Raw genomic sequence first — 18,725 nt, 5'->3', positions numbered from 1 at the left:
CCGGGCACACCGCCCCCTCCCGGGCCGCGTCCGTCTGCGCGGCGGCTCGGCGGCTCACTGGCCGTCCTGGGAAGGAGAGAGCTCAGGTGTGAGCGGTTTGACCGGGGAGCCCCGGCATGCACTGCGCGCTGCCGCCTCCACTCAGGGATGAGGGCGCCGGGGGACTGAGGGGGGCGCGGGGGAGGGGGAACTGAGGGCCGCGCGTGGCACTGAGGGGGCGCGGGGCACTGAGGGGGCGCGGGGCACTGAGGGGGCGCGGGGCACTGAGGGGGGCGCGGGGGGGGGGGGGACTGAGAGGGGCTTGTCCATCGCATCCTTGGGTTAGGAAGCACTTCCGGGCCTTGTACAACTTGTAAGGATTGTGAGAAGGAAGCCCTTTTCCCGGCGGCAGTGACGCCTCATTGGGGGGGGGCAGCTCTTTCCCTTCCCCGTTTGGGGGGCAGAAAGCTCTTCAGCCCCGTCCTTCCCTCTCCCCTTGGGTGGGGTGCGGGGGAAGCCCGTCCTGGTTCTCTCACCAAGTCAACCCACATTTATCAAGCTCCTATCATGACAGCTGAGGGGGGGGCTGGCAGCTGGGGCCATGATCCCTGAGGGAGGGGTGAGGGCCTGCATAGGGGGGGCAACGTCAGGGAGCAGGGGGAGGAGGAGGAGGAAGGGGGGGGAGGATGCGGAGGCGTGAACTAGGCTCCTGATTGGCTGGGAAGGATGGGGGGGAGGCGCTGAAGACATCTGGCTTGGAGCTGGGGGACTGGGAGGCTGGCGGCGCTCTCCGTGGTGCTGAGGAGCTGAGGGAGGGGAGGAGTTGGCGGAGGAAGATGGGCTCCAGCTTAAGGCCTCAGCGAGGCTTCCTGCCCCAAACCTCTGCCATGCGTCCCTGCAGAGACAGGCGGCCAGCGGGAGGTCAGAGGAAATCTGAGAACCCTCAGGACAGATGCCAGAATCCACTCGGGCTCAGAGAGCCCCAGCATCCTTCTGCCCACAATCCGGAAAAGGAAGGGGTGGGGGGGGATCATTGTTATTCCATTTCACAGAGGAGGAAACTGAGGCTTCTCAGAGTGGGACTTGATGACTAGAAGGAGACGGAGCCAGGGCTCACACTCAGCCCTTCTCCTGCCTCCCTGATCCTGGGCCACACACACGTACACACATATACATGTACATGTGCACAATGCATACTTGCAGACACCGCATGCACATACATGCACACGCATAGCTGCTGCACACATACACCATGCACACATAGGTACTTTGCACATATGTACAGGTGCACACGCATGCACACCTAGATACTGCACACATATGCAGGTGCACTGTATAGCACCACAATATACGTGCATGTGCAGGTATTGAATGTGTGCACACATGCACGCATATTGCACACATACACAATGTGCACATAGATACTTTGCACACATGTACAGGTGCACACACATGCTACACTGCACTGTACATGTGTGCACTGCATAGGTGTATTACACTGCACACAATGCCCATGTGCACACACACAGCTACTGCACATGCACACAGAGCGCGCGCTCATCTTTACTCTGTAGACAGTTTCTACACCCACTTATCCACCGCCCACCCCAGTAGAGCATGATCATTGGACCCCATTAGAATGTGATTATTGGAGGGCAGGATTGGGGTTTGGGGTCTTATTCCAACCCAAAAGAGGAACCTTCCAGATGGTTTTTAGCCTGATTTGGGCCCTGCTGCTGAAGGAGCAGTGGGCTGGGCCACATGGAAGGAGCCTTTCTGACTCATCCTCGGGCAGAAGGACAAGCTGGCTCCCCCAGAAGCAGACGTCGTTTCAGCGCTGAGCCCCAGTGGCTGACGCAGGGCGCCTGGCAGAGTGGGTGCTTAGTGATACTTATTCATGCACGAAATGAGGAGCCACCTCGGGGTGGCTCCAGAGAGATCCCAGACCTGGGCCCTGACGGCCCCTCTAGATCTGGAGCTTTCCTTTTCTGGGCTCCATCCCCACGTTTGTGGAGAACAAAGAGAGAAAGTACAGTGTGGGTTGTTGGAATCGTTATTAATATTTTTCCCTTAGCCCAATGCCGGGTGACAGCTGTCTAAGTGGTGTACAGCACCAGCAAAGAAAACTGTCTGACTGCTTATCATCAGTCACTTCCAAACTCTCAGAACTCCTCCTCATCTTCTGGGCCCTTGCAAGCCCAGGTGACTCACTGCGAGCAAGGGCACCCCTCTGAGTGCTCCCTCTGGCCCTCCGCCCCCCCAAATCCTAGAGACAGACGGCTCTGGGCCACTTCCAGAGTGGCTTGTTGTAGGGGCCCCAGGAAAGGGCAGGGAAGCTGGGCAGGCGAGGACACTGTCTCCCTCAGTATTCTTCCTTCCAGCTCAGAAAGAGGCTCCAAAGATGCTGGCAGAGAGGTGGAAGGGTTGGGGGAGGAGGGGCCGGGCCTGCCAGCCCCTGGCAGTGAGGGCCGTTCCAAACAGCGTGGTGGGCATCAGCTGCTGCTCCCTGGGCTGTCGGCGCTGGGGGGAGGTCCTGAGCTGTCTTGGCTGGGGGGCTGCACCGTCTCCACTGTTCCCTCCAGGCTCCCGCTAGGGAATACCACGTAGCGGGTACTGCCTGAACCTGGAGGGTCTTGCATGTTCTCTTTGCTGTGCCTGATTCCATAGCCAAAGTAAACGCCAAGCCCTGCAGGGGGAGAGGAAGGTTAATCTCCCCAGGAGACCTGGGCCCACCTGGGACAGCGGTGAGGGCCTAGAGGCTGGTTCACACCGGGAAGCAGTGAGAGCCAGAAGAGAAATCTTGAGAGGACATGGTGCCCCCACGGGAGCGAAGAGGCTTCTGGTCCAAACATTACATGATCAAGCAAAGGGGCCACCCAGTCTCTGTCTGAACGTGGGGAACCTCATTTAACAACTATGTCAGTATTGTGGGTTTTCTTTGTAATCCTGTGCATTTTATGTTCTGCATTATTATGAGAAGGGGAAGCCAGACTGTCCAAACAACTTGGTCAGACCCCACCCCCACCCCCTCAATCTAGAGACTCTCTCCTTTGGGATGCCAGGAACAGAGAGCCTCTAATTCTGCTAGGGAGCCTGGGGTCCAGAGGGAAGGACCCAATCAGAACAGAGAGACTTGGAAGGTTTCTTGAAGACTTTCATGATCTACTCCCTCCTCCTCCCCGACCTGAGCCTTCAAAGTGAGCCCCAACTAGATGGTAAAATGATGATGGTTTATTTGAAAGGGATAGGGCCCGAACCATAGGATAGGGACAGAATATACACTGGAAGCCCCTTGAGGCCATGGGACATTTGTTTTTGTCTTTGCTTCTCCGGGGCCTCAAAAAGCACTTGACCCACAGTCGCTGTCTGCTGCATTAAAGCACGTGGTGTGGGGAGATGACCCTGTTCCCAGCCCTGCAGAGCCCCCGTTGGCTCCCAGAATGACACCGAGATACTCACCTACCAGCAACCAGAGTGCAAAGCGCAGCCAGGTCATATAGCTCAGTTTCATCATGAGACAGATGTTCAGAAGGATGCTGAGGGCTGGAGTCAGGGGCACCCAAGGGATCTAGAAGAGAGCAGGATGAGGCTGAAGCACAGCAGAGTAGGAGAGAATGGGAGAGGGGAAATGGGCAGGTGTGGGGGGGGTGATCTGCTCAGCCCCCTTCCCCAAGGAAGGAGTGGCTCAGGTTTACCAAGATTGTTATCAGCTTAACCAAAGCTTCTCTCCTTCACTTGCACTGGCTCCTCATTACCACTTTTCATCTCAAAACCACCCCTTCAGCCTTCACCAAGGGTGAGAAGTGTCATCATTGGCTCTGAAACCAATTTTCTTTGGAAGTATATAGACCAAAGCGGGGGCAGCAAAGAACTTGCAATGGTAGGAGAGTGAGTGGCAGGCGTGTCCTGGGGGGACTCTAGGGATCCCAGAGGCGAGTGTGAGGAGTGTAGCGGACTCTGAACATTTGTGCTGCAGCAGTCATTTAGTCAGTCTACAAGCAGACCTTATGTGCCACTATGTGGCACTGGGGTATTGTGCCTAAGCGTGTGAGTGCACCTTGGAAATAAATGAAAAACTATATATGAAGTATTCTCAGAAAAGCCTTGGGCTAAATAAACCAAACTCACTCTCTTTCCCAGAACCTCCCTGTCCTGCCCTTCTCTATTACTGTCAAGGGCACCCCCCTCCTCCCATTCCCTCAGACTCCCAACCCAGGAGTCATTCTAAACTCCCAGTCCATTTCCCTCCACACATACATCCACACTGTTGCCAAGGCCTATCCATTTCACTTCTACCATAGCTCTTGTCCATTTCACCTTGGCATCATAACTTGTCAATTTTACCTTTGTAGCATTTCCACCCCCCTCCAGATTCTCTTATCCATTTCAGCTTTGTAAGAAGCCTTGTTTATTTCAGCCTCTGCCACCTCTCTTGTTCATTTCACCTTTGCAAGATGCCTTGTCTATTTCACCTCTGTCACCTTTCTTATCCATTTCATCTTTTCAGCATCTCTGTTGATTTCATCTTTGCAGCTTTTCTTATCTATTTCATCCTTGCTTTTCTTATCTATTTCATCCTTGCAAGATGCCTTATCTGCAGCCTTTCTTGTCCATTTCACCTTTATCCATTTCACCTTTATAGCATTTCCTCCCCCAGATTCTCTTGTCCATTTCCCTTTTGTTTTTTTGTTTTTTTTTTCTTGTCTCAGTTTCAATATCTTTTTTTTTTTAATTTTTAATTTTATTTTATAATTATAACATTTTTTGACTGTACATATGCATGGGTAATTTTTTACAACATTATCCCTTGCACTTACTTCTATTCAGATTTTTTCCCTTCCTCCCCCAACCCCCTCCCCCAGATGGCAAGCAGTCTTATATATGTTAAATATATTACAGTATAATTTAGATACAATATATGTGTGTAGAACCGAATTTTTTGTTGCACAGGAAGAATTGGATTCAGAAGGTAAAAATAACAGTTTACATTCATTTCCCATCCATTTCCCTTTTGCAAGATGCCTTGTTGATTTTGCCACCTTTCTTGTCCATTTCACCTTTGCACCATCTCTTCCCTATGAAACCCCCTTTTCTCTCCTCTGACAATTGATCTCCCTGGCTTCCTTGAGGTCCCAGTTAAAATCCCATCTTCTATAAGAAGCCTTCCCCAGCCTCTTTTAAGTCCTTTCCTCTGTGATTATCTTTAGTTTATCCTACAAATAACTTTCTCTACTTCAGCCCAGCACTTAACACAGCTTCCTGGCATACACAAATGTGTTAATAAATGCTTATTTACTGACTTTTTCACCTATTGGCTTCCTTCAAGACTCAATTCAAATCCCATCTTCTGCAGCCATCCTTCCCTAGGCCCCCTGTTTACTAATACCTTCCCATTACAGATGATCTTCAAGCCACAATGTGTATATATCTGGTTATTTACATATTGCCTTGCCTATTAGGATGGGAACCCTTGGAAGGCAGGGAATCTTTGCCTTTGTGTGCTCAGTGCTTCACAAAGTACTTGGCATACAGATGGTGTTTAATAACTGCACGTCTGCCACTTTGCATAGAGCTGGTGTGCATACTGACAAGTGTGTGTGACTCAATGAGCACTGAGATGCCACTAAATTGGGCAATTCTGTGATTCTTGAAAAGAGGGAAGTTAAAAGGGAGGGCAAAGGCAAGGGGAGGTGGAGGCAGCTGAGGAAGAAAGGCTCCCTGAGAGGGTGGGTTACACGGTGGGAAGGGAAGTTACCTGGAAAGTGTCCTGGCTGGGCTGCTGCTGATGGGCCCCGAGGAGGAGCAGGCTGAACAGGAAGGCCAGGCTGCAGAGAACCAGCAGGAAGATGGAGCACCATCGGGGCAGGTGCAGCGGGGAATCCCCAAAGAGAAGCACGCAGCTGAGCCCAATGGCGGACACCATGAGGCCCCCTAGGGCCCAGGTGACAGCTGCCCCCGAGCCACCGTGGCCGATCAGGAAGGACAGATAGGGTCTCCAGGCCGGTTTGAGCTGGCCCGGCTCGGCGACCTCAGCCTGCGTGACCCCCACCAGCTGCAGCCTGTCAGAGAAGGACTCGTACTGCTTGGAGGGCGGGCCTGGGCTGGATGCGGCTGGGGGCGAGCTGGGGGTCGGGGCTCTCTGGAAGCGAAGGATGATGATGCTGGCGGCCACAAAGGTGTAGGCCAGCAGCGTCCCGATAGACAAGAACTGGACCAGGGCCTCCAGATCCAGGATCAGGGCTAGCAGCGCCATGAGGCTCCCGAACACGACTATGGCGATGACCGGCACCTGGGTCTTGGGGTGCACGCGGGCAAACACCTTGAAGAAGAGTCCATCGGCGGCCATGGCGTAGACGATCCTCGGCAGGGAGAAGAGGTTGCTGAGCAGAACGGTGTTCATGGCTGGGAGAGAGAGTGGGGAGGGGGAGGGGGAACTCAGAGGCAAGGCCAGGGGGCTGGAGGGCCCTGGGAAAGGCCCAGCTCAGGTCTCTGGGGAGCTCCTGGGGCTGCTCCCCAACCCTGTCTTCCACCAGTGCTGGTAATGATCTCACACACCCACACACCCTCCTGTGTTAATTGGCTCTCCACAAGAACCCAAAGATAAGTGCTATTATCACCCCCATTTTACAGATAGGAAAACTGAGGCTGTCTTCCTGACTACGACTGCGACTCTCAGCCCGCAGCAATCTGAGGCTCTCATGAAAGAGGTCAGCCCAGGAGGACCCCCACTGGGGAAGCGGCCCCTACTCAGCCTGTCTGGGCCTCGACTCTCCGTCTGCCAAATGACGGGACTGGACAAGATGCCCAGTGATCCTGTGCTAGAACCTGCGAGCCGGCTCTAGCTTAAATGTTTGTGTCGTTCCCAACAGAGCAAAGCAGGCTTTTGTTAGACTTGTTGTTGGAAGGTCAGCCAGGGGCGCCGTGGATAGAGCCCCAGCCCTAAAATCAGGAGGACCTGAGTGCAAATCTGGCCTCAGACACTTAACACTTCCTACCTGTGTCACCCTGGGCAAGTCACTTAGCCCCAACTGCCTCAGCAAAAAAAAAAAAAGATACTTTTCTTCCCATTCTGCGGCTGCTCTTTGTATTGCTGCTATATTGATTTTACTCATCTAAAAGCATTTTTTTTTTTTTTTGCTTTTATGTATTTGAAATTGTCTATTCCACCTGTTAAAATTACCTCTTCCTTCTTGGTTTAATTCATAGCTGTAAAAGATCGAGCCTGACCTCTGCTTGTTTATTTAACCCTCCCTATGACCACGGAGACAAGTATTCTTGTTGTCCCATTTGGCAGATGAGGTAACTGAGGCCCAGAGAGGTTGAATAGCCCCCCCCAGCAGTGAACCAGGTCTGCTCAAACCCAGAGCCTGAGCGTGCCTCCCTGGATCTGTTACCATGGCACAGCTCACCCCGACCCAGACCACCTGGCCAGGCCACCACTGCTCTCTGGGGAGGGCGGGCAGGTGGCGTTGCTGACAAAGCTCTCGGGCTGGTGAGCCCCGCCCCGACAGGGTGACTGAGCTCCTGAGGGAAGCGACCCCCCTGCCCCCGCCACTCACCACAGATGGATCCCGCGGCCACGATGAAGCCGGCCCAGCCGTAGCCCCGCCGGTAGAAGGCGTCGGCCAGGGCCGACTCGGGGTCCAGGCTGTGCCAGGGCACCATCAGCGTCAGCACCATGGACACCAGGATGTAGGCCCCGGCTGCCAGGCCCAGGGAGATGGCGATGGCCATGGGCACCGCCCGCTTAGGGTTCCTGGCCTCTTCGCTGGAGGCCGCAATGACGTCAAAGCCCACGAAGGCATAGAAGCAGGTGGCGGTGCCCGCCAGGATGCCCGAGACGCCAAAGGGGGCAAAGCCACCCTCCTGTGCACTCCAGTTCTTGGTCTGCGCCAGCACGAAGCCCAGGACGACGATGAAGATGATGACCCCCAGGCTGAGGGCGGAGAAGATGTGGTTGAGCCAGGAGGAGACGCGGGCGCCGCAGGACACGAAGGCGGAGGCGACCAGCAGGATGCCCGCGGCCAGGAAGTCCGGGTAGTGGGCCAGGAAGGGCACCTGCCACTGCCCCACGTGGCTCTCCGTGAAGTTCCGGATGCGGTGGCTGAAGATGGAGTCCAGGTAGCCGCTCCAGGCCCGGGCCACGGCGGCGCCCCCGATCATGTACTCCAGGAGCACGTTCCAGCCGATGAGGAAGGCCCAGAGCTCGCCCATGGACACGTAGGTGAACATGTAGGCCGAGCCCGTGCGGGGCACGCGGGCCCCGAACTCGGCGTAGCACAGGGCGGCCAGCAGCGAGGCCACGGCGGCTATGGCGAAGGAGATCAGCACCGCCGGGCCCGCCAGCTCCTTGGCCACCGTGCCCGTGAGCACGTAGAGCCCCGAGCCCACCATGCCGCCGATGCCCAGCAGCGCCAGGTCCAGCGTGGACAGGCAGCGCCTCAGGGACGTCTCCATCGTGGTGTCCTCCAGGGACTTCAGCCGGTTCAGCTTCTGGCAGAGACGCGCCAGGCTGGCGGCACTGGGCAGCCCCCACGCCATGCCGAGGAGCGGCTGGGCCAAGGCGAGCGGCGGCGGACGGAGGAGGGGCGGGGCCGGCACCGGTCTGCAAAAGATAGGGAGAGTCTGAGCTCCAGAACCTCAGCCCCAGAACCCCCTCCCCCCGTGGAAGAGTCGCGGGTTCTCACCAAGGCTGACCCTTCCATGCACTGGGCTAAGTACCTGGCTGTGAGGTGGGGAAAAACCATGGAGCCTGCCCCCAGGGGCAGAGAGGGAGAGAGGGAGGAGGAGGAGGAGGAGGAGAAGGAGGAGAAGAGAGGAGGAGGAGGAGGAGGAGGAGGAGGAGGAGGAGGAGGAGGAGGAGGAGGAGGAGGAGGAGGAGGCAGAGGAGGAGGAGAAGGAGGGAGAGGAGGAGGAGGAGGAGGAGGTGAAGGAGGAGGGAGAGGAGGAGGAGGAGGAGGAGGGAGAGGAGGAGGAGGAGGAGGAGGAAGAGGTGAAGAAGGAGGGAGAGGAGGAGGGAGAGGAGGAGGAGGAAGAGGAGGAGGAGGGAGAGGAGGAGGAGGAGGAGGAGAAAAAGGAGGAGGAGGAGGAGGAGGAGGAGGAGGGAGAGGAGGAGGAGGAGAAAAAGGAGGAGGAGGAGGAGGAGGAGGAGGAGGGAGAGGAGGAGGAGGAGAAAAAGGAGGAGGAGGAGGGAGAGGAGGAGGGAGAGGAGGAGGGAGAGGAGGAGGGAGAAGAGGAGGAGGAGGGAGAGGAGAAGGAGGAGGAAAGAGACAGAGACAGGGAGAGAAAGGGATAGAGATAGAGACAGAGACAGGGAGACAGAGCTTCACCCTACTGATCTCAGTGTCCCCATAGATAAAACAGAGAAGGAAATGGCAAAGTCCTCCAGCGTCTGCCGAGAAAGCCCCCGTGGGGCAGATGGGACAGGACTAACCCACCACCCACGGAGCACACACATCCCTGAAAGCGCTGCTGGGTTCGCAGGAGGCCCCTGCGCGTAGAGAGGGGTGGGCAGGCTGCAGAGGCGCGTCCGAGTGCCCGGACATGCTGTGTGTGGGGACACAGAGACTGTGCGCCTCTCCGTCCGAGTGTCCGCTCCCTCCGTGTGCCCGGCTGTCTCCCCCCTGCGAACCCTGGCTCAGGCCCTTGGGGAGAGAAGGGGCTTTTGCATTCTCCCCCTTTGTGCCCCAGCCCCCGTGACCGGCTTTCCGAGCCACAAGGAGAGCGTGCCCTCCCCCTCCCAAGCCGGAGCCGCTCCGGACTGCGGAAAGGGCCCCAGAGAAGCGTGGGCTGCCCCCCAGAAGGGAGGGGGAGAGCTGAGAGGAAGAAAGGGGATGAGGACGGAGGGGGAGCCCCAAGCCCGCCTGAGCCGCGCCCAGTCTATCCTGCCCCGGCTCTGCTCCCATCCTGCCCCGGCTCTGCCCCCATCCTGCCCCGGCTCTGCCCCCATCCTGCCCCGGCTCTGCCCCCATCCTGCCCCGGCTCTGCTCCCATCCTGCCCCGGCTCTGCCCCCATCCTGCCCCGGCTCTGCCCCCATCCTGCCCCCGGCTCTGCTTTCCAGCCACACGTGGACAAGCCGGCATCCCTCCCAGATCCATTTTCTTGAGCGGTTTCTGTCCAGGTCGGATCTCCCTGTCTCGGGGCGGGCCCAGACGGGTCACTGGGGGGGCAGCCCCCCATTTCTTCCCCTGGGGCGGGAGAGGGATCTCTGGGCGCGCTTCTCCCGGCCGGGGCTGGGGGGAGGACCCGGAGGCCTCTCCCCGGTCGGGAGCAGCGGAGCCGGCCAGAACCCTGAGCCCTCGCCCGCGCCACGTTCCAGCAGGACTGGGGAGGCAGAAGCTAAAAGCGCCCCCTTCTCCAAGGAGCGGGTCCGGCCTCCGCCTCCGCGCTGCCGGCTGCCATCTGTGCTTCCTGTCGGGGACCGCCGCCTCCGCCGCAGGTTTGGCCCGGCCCTGCCCAGCCCTCCCTCCCCTGGCCGCCAGCCCTGCCCTCCGCGCTCCTGCCTTCCTAGGCCCCCCCTCAACCTTCCCCGGGAGCGCACTCGCTGCCCGCCCTCCCCTCCCCTCCCGGGGCTAGTTGCGCCGCTCCCCCCCTTCCTTCTGCTCTGCTCCTCTGCCCCCCCCCCCAGGCCGCCTTCGGGCTCCGATCAGGGCCCCGGTCCCCTTCCCCGGGCGCGGACGGCTGGGGGGGCGGAGCGGAGGGAAGGCAGCCTTGGGGGGCCGCGTCCTCTCCCCGGCCCCGGCCCGGCAGACCCCGCTAAGTTTAGCAGCTTGGGGAGTGGAGAAGCGCGGGGGGGGGGGGGGGGGGGGCGCTGGGGGGGGGAGAAAAGCCGGAGCGGAGCAGGGAGGGTGGAGGCGGACCAAAAAGAAAGCAGCCCCGGGGATGGCTTCTCTCCGGGAGACCAAAATGGAGGCGGCGGCGGGAAGGCCGGGGCGCCCCCGAGGGACGGGCCTCCCCCCCCCCCTCGCTCTCCGGGAGTCGGTGCCCCCGCTGCAGCCGGGGAAGCTGGGCGCGCGCCGGGCCGCTCCAGAGGCCGGGGCGGGAGGGGCCGCGGAGCCCCAAATCCCGACCGCCCGCCCCGCCCCGAGCGCTCGGCACTCTCCCGACTGGCCGGGGAGGAGAGGCCCCCTGACCCCCAGCCTCCCGCGGGGTGTGCTGCGCTCCGCCCGCCCCGCCGCTCAGCACCACAGCCAGCTCCCAGAGCGCTCCGCCCGCTCCCGGACCTACTTCTCCAGGCCCCCGCCGCCGCCGCCGCGCCCCGCCCTGCGCCCCGGAGATCCTGCCGCCGCCTCCGGGCGGGGGGGGGGACCGGCGGGGACGCGGGACGGGGAGCCGGGAGCCGGCGAGCCGCGGGTGGGGACGGGGAGGGGGCGCAGAGGCCCGGCGCGAGAGACCCACCTGCAGCCTCTGCGGCTCCTCCGGCTTGTGGCCCCGCCTTAGTCCGCTCGGCCCCGCCCCGCCGCCGGGCGGGGAGGGCGGAGAGAGAGGAGACTGCGCCCTGCCCCCCATCTGCTCCTGCCCCCCCGCATCTGCTCCTGCCCCCCCCCGCATCTGCTCCTGCCCCCCCCGCCTCTGCTCCTGCCCCCACCTCCCCACTGACCACCCACCCGCCCCTCCCTCCGCGCCCGTGCTCGCCCTTCCCTTCACACTGACCCTCAGGCCCCTTAGTCCCACCCTACGGCTCCTCCACACTGCCCCTTAACCTCCCCCTCCCGCTGCCCCAGCTCTGTGCGTCCCCTACGGGGGTCTCCCCCCTCGCTCCCCGCTGGCCCGTGTGCCGATACTCAGCTCAGGCGGGGTGCCGCCCTCCCCAGTCCCTCCAGGCTGACCCTAACTCCCCGCTGATCTCTCTCTGCCCCTCCCTCCTTACCCCGTTGCCCTCCCTTGGATCCCCCTCCGCTACCCCCCTCCCGTATCCCCCTCCGCTACCCCCCCTCCGGTGTCCCCTGCTGATGTGACTGTCACCCTCTCCGACCCCTCAGAGACCGTCCTCACTGCCCTGCCCCCCATTCAAGGCGACATTAGCGTTCAGGCCCCACCAGCACCTGGGAAGTGCTGGATACCGCGCTAAGACAGGACCCAAAGGGGGAATGGCCCCTGGCCTCAGAGCTCCCCCCGGGGGGGGGGGGGGGCAGGGCATGTAGGAGGGCAGCACAAAATATACAGAAAGGAAATGCGGGTGGGGGTGACCAAAGGGCTTAGGAGAGGAGACCTAGAAGAAGGTGGGGCCCCAAGCAAGCAGTCGGCCAGTCAGCTGTGGGCTCTGACTGCAGCTCCCACTGGGGCCGGGGGCGGGGAGGCCCTGGGAATGCAGCTACAGAGAGTGGGGCTCGCCCTGCTTTAGGGAGAGACAAATACCTGGAGAAGAGGGGGGCACAGCCCAGGCAAAGGTGCAGAGGTCAGAGGTGAGTTGTCCAACTGAAGCAGCATGACAGTTTGGACCTAAAAGTCCATTGAGGCAGGGAGATGAAAGCACCATGGAAGGAAGGATAGATTGCGCAGGATGGACAATGGTTTGTTTTTTTCTTTTTCTTTCGCGCTTGGTGAATGGGGAAATTTATTTTGCCTGAATATACACCTTTCTAACAGGTACTGTTTCTCTTGCCCTCTCGCCAGAAAGAAGGAAAGGGAAAGAATTTGAATTCAGGATAAAATAATATTGAATTTTAAAATAAGAAAGATTAGCCCAAGATGAGTCGGGAATTTAAATACCTAAAAAGGAAGCTTGCCGGCCCTGAAGTCAGGAGGACCTGAGTTCAAATCTGGCCTCAGACACTTAACACTTCCTAGCTGTGTGACCCTGGGTAAGTCACTTAACTCCAATTGTCTCAGAAAAAAAAAAAGAAGAAGAAGGAGGAGGAGGAGGAGGAGGAGGAGGAGGAGGAGGAGGAGGAGGAGGAGGAGGAGGAGGAGGAGAAGGAGAAGGAGAAGAAGCTTGCATTTAACTATGGATGCAACAGGTGCAATAGGGAGCCACTGAAGTCTCTTCAGCAGGAGAGCGACATGATCAGTCCGTCAGTCAGTCAACAAACATTTATGAAGTACCTCCGGTCCAGCACTGTGCCAATCCCCCTGGGTTGACCCAAAGAAAGCAGAGACATGGAAATAGGAGTTGGGGATAAGGCACAGAGGGAAGGCTGCTGTAGAATGGAGGGATTTAGCTGGGATCCCAAGGAAGTCCGGGGATCTAGGGGATGGAGATGAGGAGGGAGAGGGAGCACCATCAGAAAAAAAGCCTAGGGGCCGGAGATGGAGTGTCTCATGGCTGCTGTGGCTCATATCCATAAACTGCAAAGCATGGTGGGAGCAAGAAGGTGTCACAGACCTGGAAGTGGGGCAGGTTATGAAGGGTTTTGGATGCGAAGGGATGTCAAGGGATCATAAGCCAATCAACCAACAGTCAATGGACATTTATTAAGCACCTACTATATTCCAGGGGTGGCTAGGTGGTGCGGTGGATAGAACATGGGGCCCAGAATCAGGAAGCCTCACCTTCCCAAGTTCAAATCCAGCCTCATACTAGCTGTATAACCCTGGGCAAGCCACTGCCCCTGTGTGCCTCAGTTTCCTCATCTGTAAAGTGAGCTGGGGAAAGAAATGGCCAAGCCCTCCAGTATCTGTGCCAAGAAAACCAGAGATGAGGTCACAGTCAGACACAACCGAAAGTACTTAACAAGCACAACAAATTGTGACTAAGCTCCTTCCAAACATCTCATCTGATCCGGACAACAACCCTGGGAGGGAGGTGTTATCATTATTATTCCCTTCATTTTTCAGATAAGGAAACTGAGGCAGGCAGCCAAAAGTGAAGTGATTTCTCACAGGTAGTGAGTGTCTCGGGCTGACCCTCCTGACTGGGGTGATACCTGAGCACCTCCTCTTGTTGCATATCACTTTGTGGGCTAGCCCAGTGCAGAGGTGAAGCAGGTGCTTCCAGGCTCCCGATGCAGCGTTCCTTAGGAATCCGGACTAACCAGCCCCTGTTCACGTTTCTCGGTGCAATGAGCTGTGTCAACCGTACACAAACCGTCCATAAAGAAATACAGTGCGAGCGATAGGGTGCCTTCCTAGGGGAGATGTAGCAATAGCTAAGGTCCCCTGGCCTCTGGGGTAATTCCACAAACCCTGCTGCCTGTCAGATAACGATCTGCTGCTCAGCAATAGCAGGCTCTCTGAGACAATCACGAGGTACACACTATACTGCTCCTCCAGTCTGCCTGTGAGGCATAAAATCAGCCACAGGTGACACGGAGCACCTCGTCTCTCTAACTTTTTGCTATAAATTCATCTTCGTGCTTCTGGCTCTTTGCTAAATAATTCTGGAACTTAGCCTGCTGTAATCGACATTACCATTATAGGACTTGGAGATGGATCCAAGCCCGCAAATTCTTTTGAGACACCTCCAAACTTTTGGGGGATCCTTTGAACCCCAACTGTTGGTGGCCCAACTTGGAAAGAATCCTTGTCAAGGTTAGCCCCTATTCTTTCCCCCCTCTGTCCTATAGCTGTCCTATAGAGGTCCCAAGCACCTAGGAAAGCTCGTCCGGTTGTTAGGAGCTCCACATCAGCAAACTTTACTTGACTAGGGACACTGGTCTTGGGTTTTTTTGGGCAATTTTGGCACAGTTTCCTCCTAACTAGGGAACCTTTGCCACCTTTTCACCCTCCTTGGGATGCCAGAGGGGAGGCGCTATGGGAATAGACATTTTCTGGCTTGTGGCAAAGATGGGACAGTTCTCTTTCATGTCATTTTGTGTCTGCATCTCAATGTAGAACAACTGTGTCATGTCTGGCCCTTGAGCTAGATTTTGTTACCTGGAAATATTTAAAATGCAGCCAGCAAGAAAAAACTTCTGCACTGTAGTTACTACGCTGGGAAATATTGCATGACATCCTTGACTTTAAAATTAAATTAAACAAATATCTATGATTTACTTTACATATATATATATATATAATTTACTTATAAATTAAAAAGAGGGGCAGCTAGGTGGTGAAGTGGATAGAGCACCAGCCTTGAATTCAGGAGGACTGGAGTTCGAATCTGATCTCAGACACTTAACACTTCCTAGCTGTGTGACCCTGGGCAAGTCACTTAACCCCAGCCTCAGGGGGGAAAAAATATTAAAAAGGGAAGAGCCTGACTTTATTCCTGTGGACCCTACTTCTGGCCAAGCTGGGGCTACAGAAATAGTTAGCTAATTAAAATGATAGACCCATTAAAATAACATCTTAACAGATTCTCAAGGTTATAAGAGGAACAATTAAAGAGTTTGGCAATTAATCATTTTAAGCTTGCAAGGAAAAAAAATTCCTAAGACATTGGGGATAATTCCAAGAATTTAGCTCATTCTAAAAGAAGAGAGTGAAAAAGAAAAAAAAATTGGTAAATAGGTAAAATAGACTCATGTCTTGTCTAGGGTCCCTTTCTGTTCCACTGGGGAAGGAAAGCCATAAATTATTCAGAGGGATGCCTTTCTGAACTGTCACAGGTGGACATCTAATCTGAGCAAAAGCTGGGAGGACAACCTTAGCCTCTGTTCATGGTTGGAGTCTTCTGACTCAGTTTACCAGCTCTGTTTCTTTGTTTCCCACCTGATTACTCCTGAGTCTGGCTATGAGGTGGAATTGTCTAACCGCATGATTGGTGATCTAATTTAGAAAAGTCTTTTATGAACAGCGGTGCCAGACCTTAAGGGTCTTGATTCAGTCCCTTGGACCTGATTCCAGGCTCATTTTTTACTTCTCTCGGAATATTTGGATGTAGGAGCTTTGACTTTGTTATCATCTTCTGAGTGTGTATTTTGATCTTCCTTGTTACCATAATAATTTTTTTTTGCTGGGGAAATTCGAGTTAAGTGATTTGCCCGGGTCACACACCCATGAAGTGTTAAGTGTCTGAGGCCAGATTTGAACTCGGGTCCTCCTGACTTCAATGCTTGTGCTCTAGCCACTACACCACCTAGCTGCCCCCCATAATAACTTTCTTTTTTTGTTTTTGTTTTTTTAATTTTTTATTAATTTTATAATTATAACTTTTTATTGACAATACATATGCATGGGTAATTTTTTACATTATCCCTTGAACTCACTTCTGTTCCAATTCTTCCCCTCCTTTCCTCCACCCCCTCCCCTAGATGGCAGGCATTCCCATACATATTAAATATCTTATAGTATATCCTAGGTACAATATATATGTGCAGAACCGAATTTTGTTGTTGTTGTTGTTGCAAAGGAAGAATTGGATTCGGAAGGTAAAAATAATCTGGAGAGAAAAATAAAAAATGCAAACAGTTTACACTCATTTCCCAGTGTTGCTTTTCTGGGTGTAGCTGATTCTGTCCATCATTGATCAATTGGAATTGGATTAGCTCTTCTCTGTGTTGAAGATATCCACTTCCATCAGCATACATCCTCGTACAGTATCATTGTTGAAGTGTATAATGATCTTCTGGTTCTGCTCATTTCACTCAGCATCAGTTGATGTAAGTCTCTCCAGGCCTCTCTGTATTCATCCTGCTGGTCATTTCTTACAGAACAATAATATTCCATAAGATTCATATACCATAATTTACCCAACCATTCTCCAATTGATGGGCATCCATTCATCTTCCAGTTTCTAGCCACTACAAAAAGAGCTGCTGCAAATATTTTGGCACATACAGGTCCCTTTCCCTTCTTTAGTATTTCTTTGGGATATAATCCCAGTAGTAGCACTTTTGGATCAAAGGGTATGCACAGTTTGATAACTTTTTGGACATAGTTCCAAATTGCTCTCCAGAATGGCCAGATTCTTTCACAACTCCAACAATGCATCAGTGTCCCAGTTTTCCCACATCCCCTCCAGCATTCATCATTATCTTTTTACTGTCATCTTAGCCAATCTGACAGGTGTGTAGTGGTATCTCAGAGTATCTCAATAGTGATTTGGAACACTCTTTCATATGAGTGGAAATAGTTTCAATTTCTTTGTCTGAGAATTGTCTGTTCATATCCTTTGACCATTTTTCTATTGGAGAATGGCTTGATTTCTTATAAATTGGAGTCAGTTCTCTATATATTTTGGAGATGAGGCCTTTATCAGAATCTTTAACTGTAAAAATGTTTTCCCAGTTTGTTACTTCCCTTCTAATCTTGTTTGCATTAGTTTTGTTTGTACCCCATAATAATTTTCAATGGTCGGAAACTTTTTCTGTTGTCTGCTCATTTTACTAGCCTATTAATTGGCTCTTAACTCTTTGTTAAACATATATTTTTAACATGTTTAACATATATTGGATTACTTGCCATCTAGGGGAAGGAGTGGGGAAAAAAGGGGGGAAATTTGGAACACAAGGTTTTGTAATGGTCAGTGGTGAAAAATTATCTATGCATGTTTTGAAAATAAAAAGCTTTAATAAAAAGTTTCCGTTTCAAAAAAAAATCTCTGTTAAAGTAGGACTCTGTTTCCAGAGTGGAGGGGACTCTGTCCCAAGCTTCAGGGGTTCTTTGCTGCTGTTTCGTAGGAACCTGACCACAGGCACTCTCTGTCCTGACCTGGAGCTGTTAGGTGTGTCCTTGCTCCACTTTGGCTGTAAGATCTACCGTGCTGATGGGAGCAGTGGCGCCATGGCCCAGGGCTGGGCTAGGACTGCACATCAGACCGTCTCCACTCACTTCCCAATGTCCCCGGGCGGGGACCAGAAGGTCCAGAAGATCCAACACTGCTGCTGATTGAGAGATCACTTCTTGCTGACCCTGGGGTCTGGGCTGGAGCTGGGATTGCGCACTGGAAGTCACAGACCTTCTCTGCTGACCTCCCAAATTCTCTTACGTGTCTCTCGACTGAGAAGCCACCAGCACCGACTCAGAGGTCAGATCGGGCAGGGCTGAGGCTGGGTCCTGCCCTAGGACTCCCATCCTGGACTTATTGACCTTTCTGCTGAGTTTCTAAGTTGCCTTTGGCTGGAAAATATTCTACTCCATTTTTTGGATGTTATGATGCCCTAAAATTTGTTTAGAGTCATTAGTAAAGGAATTTGGAGCAGTTTGGGGGAGGATTGGGCAAGTTCCTGTCTTTGCTCCACTATCTTGGCTCCGCTCACCCCAATTGCTTACTTCTTAAAGCAACTTGATTTGGTGATTTTGGGGTGACCCTCCTGCCTTAGAGCAGTAGCTGCCATGGCCCTTCTAATTGAGGAAACCTCTAAGCTCATCTTAGACCAGCCATTGAAGGTTCTAATTCCCCCACCAGGTTCAGAGCATTTCGGAAGCCAGAGGTCATCAGGCCCCCCTGCTAGACACCCCGATTTGACTCTCCAGCTGTGTCCCAGTCTCCGCCCTGCCCCCCCTGCTCCCTGACAGCACCCAGTCAAGGGACATTGTTCCTACTCATGAAGAAGCTTTAGATTCCATCTCCTCCTGACCAGAGGAACATTCCTCTCACAACCCACTCGGTGAACGTTTTACTGATGGATCCACTTGTCTGGAAAATGAGGAAAAGAAGGCAGGTGACTCTGGTGAACCTCTATGGCACCTTGGAGGCTAAGATGCCCCCCCCCCCGGGACCTCAGCCCATAGGGCGGAACTCCACCCTCAGCAGAGCTTTAGAACTGGGGAAAGGAACGGGGGGAGGGGGCATCTGTACTGATCCCAAATCTGTCTTGCAGGTCTTGCACGCTCACAGGGATTTCCGACAGCCAAACTTTCCCCCATTAAGGATGCAGGGGAAGTTCTACAATTACTGCAAGGACCCAGAGAGCTTTCC

The 18,725-nt window shown here is 54.7% G+C and overlaps 1 protein-coding gene across 2 annotated transcripts; it reads right to left on the bottom strand.

Moving 5' to 3' along the window:
• Positions 1-2,016: 2,016 nt before the first annotated feature.
• On the bottom strand, positions 2,017-11,399 carry SLC7A4 (solute carrier family 7 member 4). 2 transcript variants are annotated; one of them, XM_074292079.1, is made up of 5 exons: positions 11,378-11,399; positions 7,539-8,584; positions 5,735-6,381; positions 3,439-3,547; positions 2,017-2,665 (listed from the first exon to the last, which is right to left on the bottom strand). In XM_074292079.1, the coding sequence occupies exons 2-5, from the start codon at positions 8,518-8,520 to the stop codon at positions 2,472-2,474; spliced, it is 1,932 nt and encodes a 643-aa protein (XP_074148180.1). In that variant the 5' UTR covers positions 8,521-8,584; positions 11,378-11,399; the 3' UTR covers positions 2,017-2,471. The 2 variants fall into 2 exon arrangements, with proteins under 2 accessions (XP_074148180.1, XP_074148170.1); XM_074292069.1 differs by having other exon boundaries at positions 3,443-3,547.
• Positions 11,400-18,725: the final 7,326 nt, after the last annotated feature.

The sequence above is a fragment of the Sminthopsis crassicaudata genome, chromosome 1 (genome assembly GCF_048593235.1).
Source record: "Sminthopsis crassicaudata isolate SCR6 chromosome 1, ASM4859323v1, whole genome shotgun sequence".
Taxonomy (NCBI): Eukaryota; Metazoa; Chordata; class Mammalia; order Dasyuromorphia; family Dasyuridae; genus Sminthopsis; species Sminthopsis crassicaudata.
This window is presented reverse-complemented; position numbering and strand designations above follow the sequence as displayed.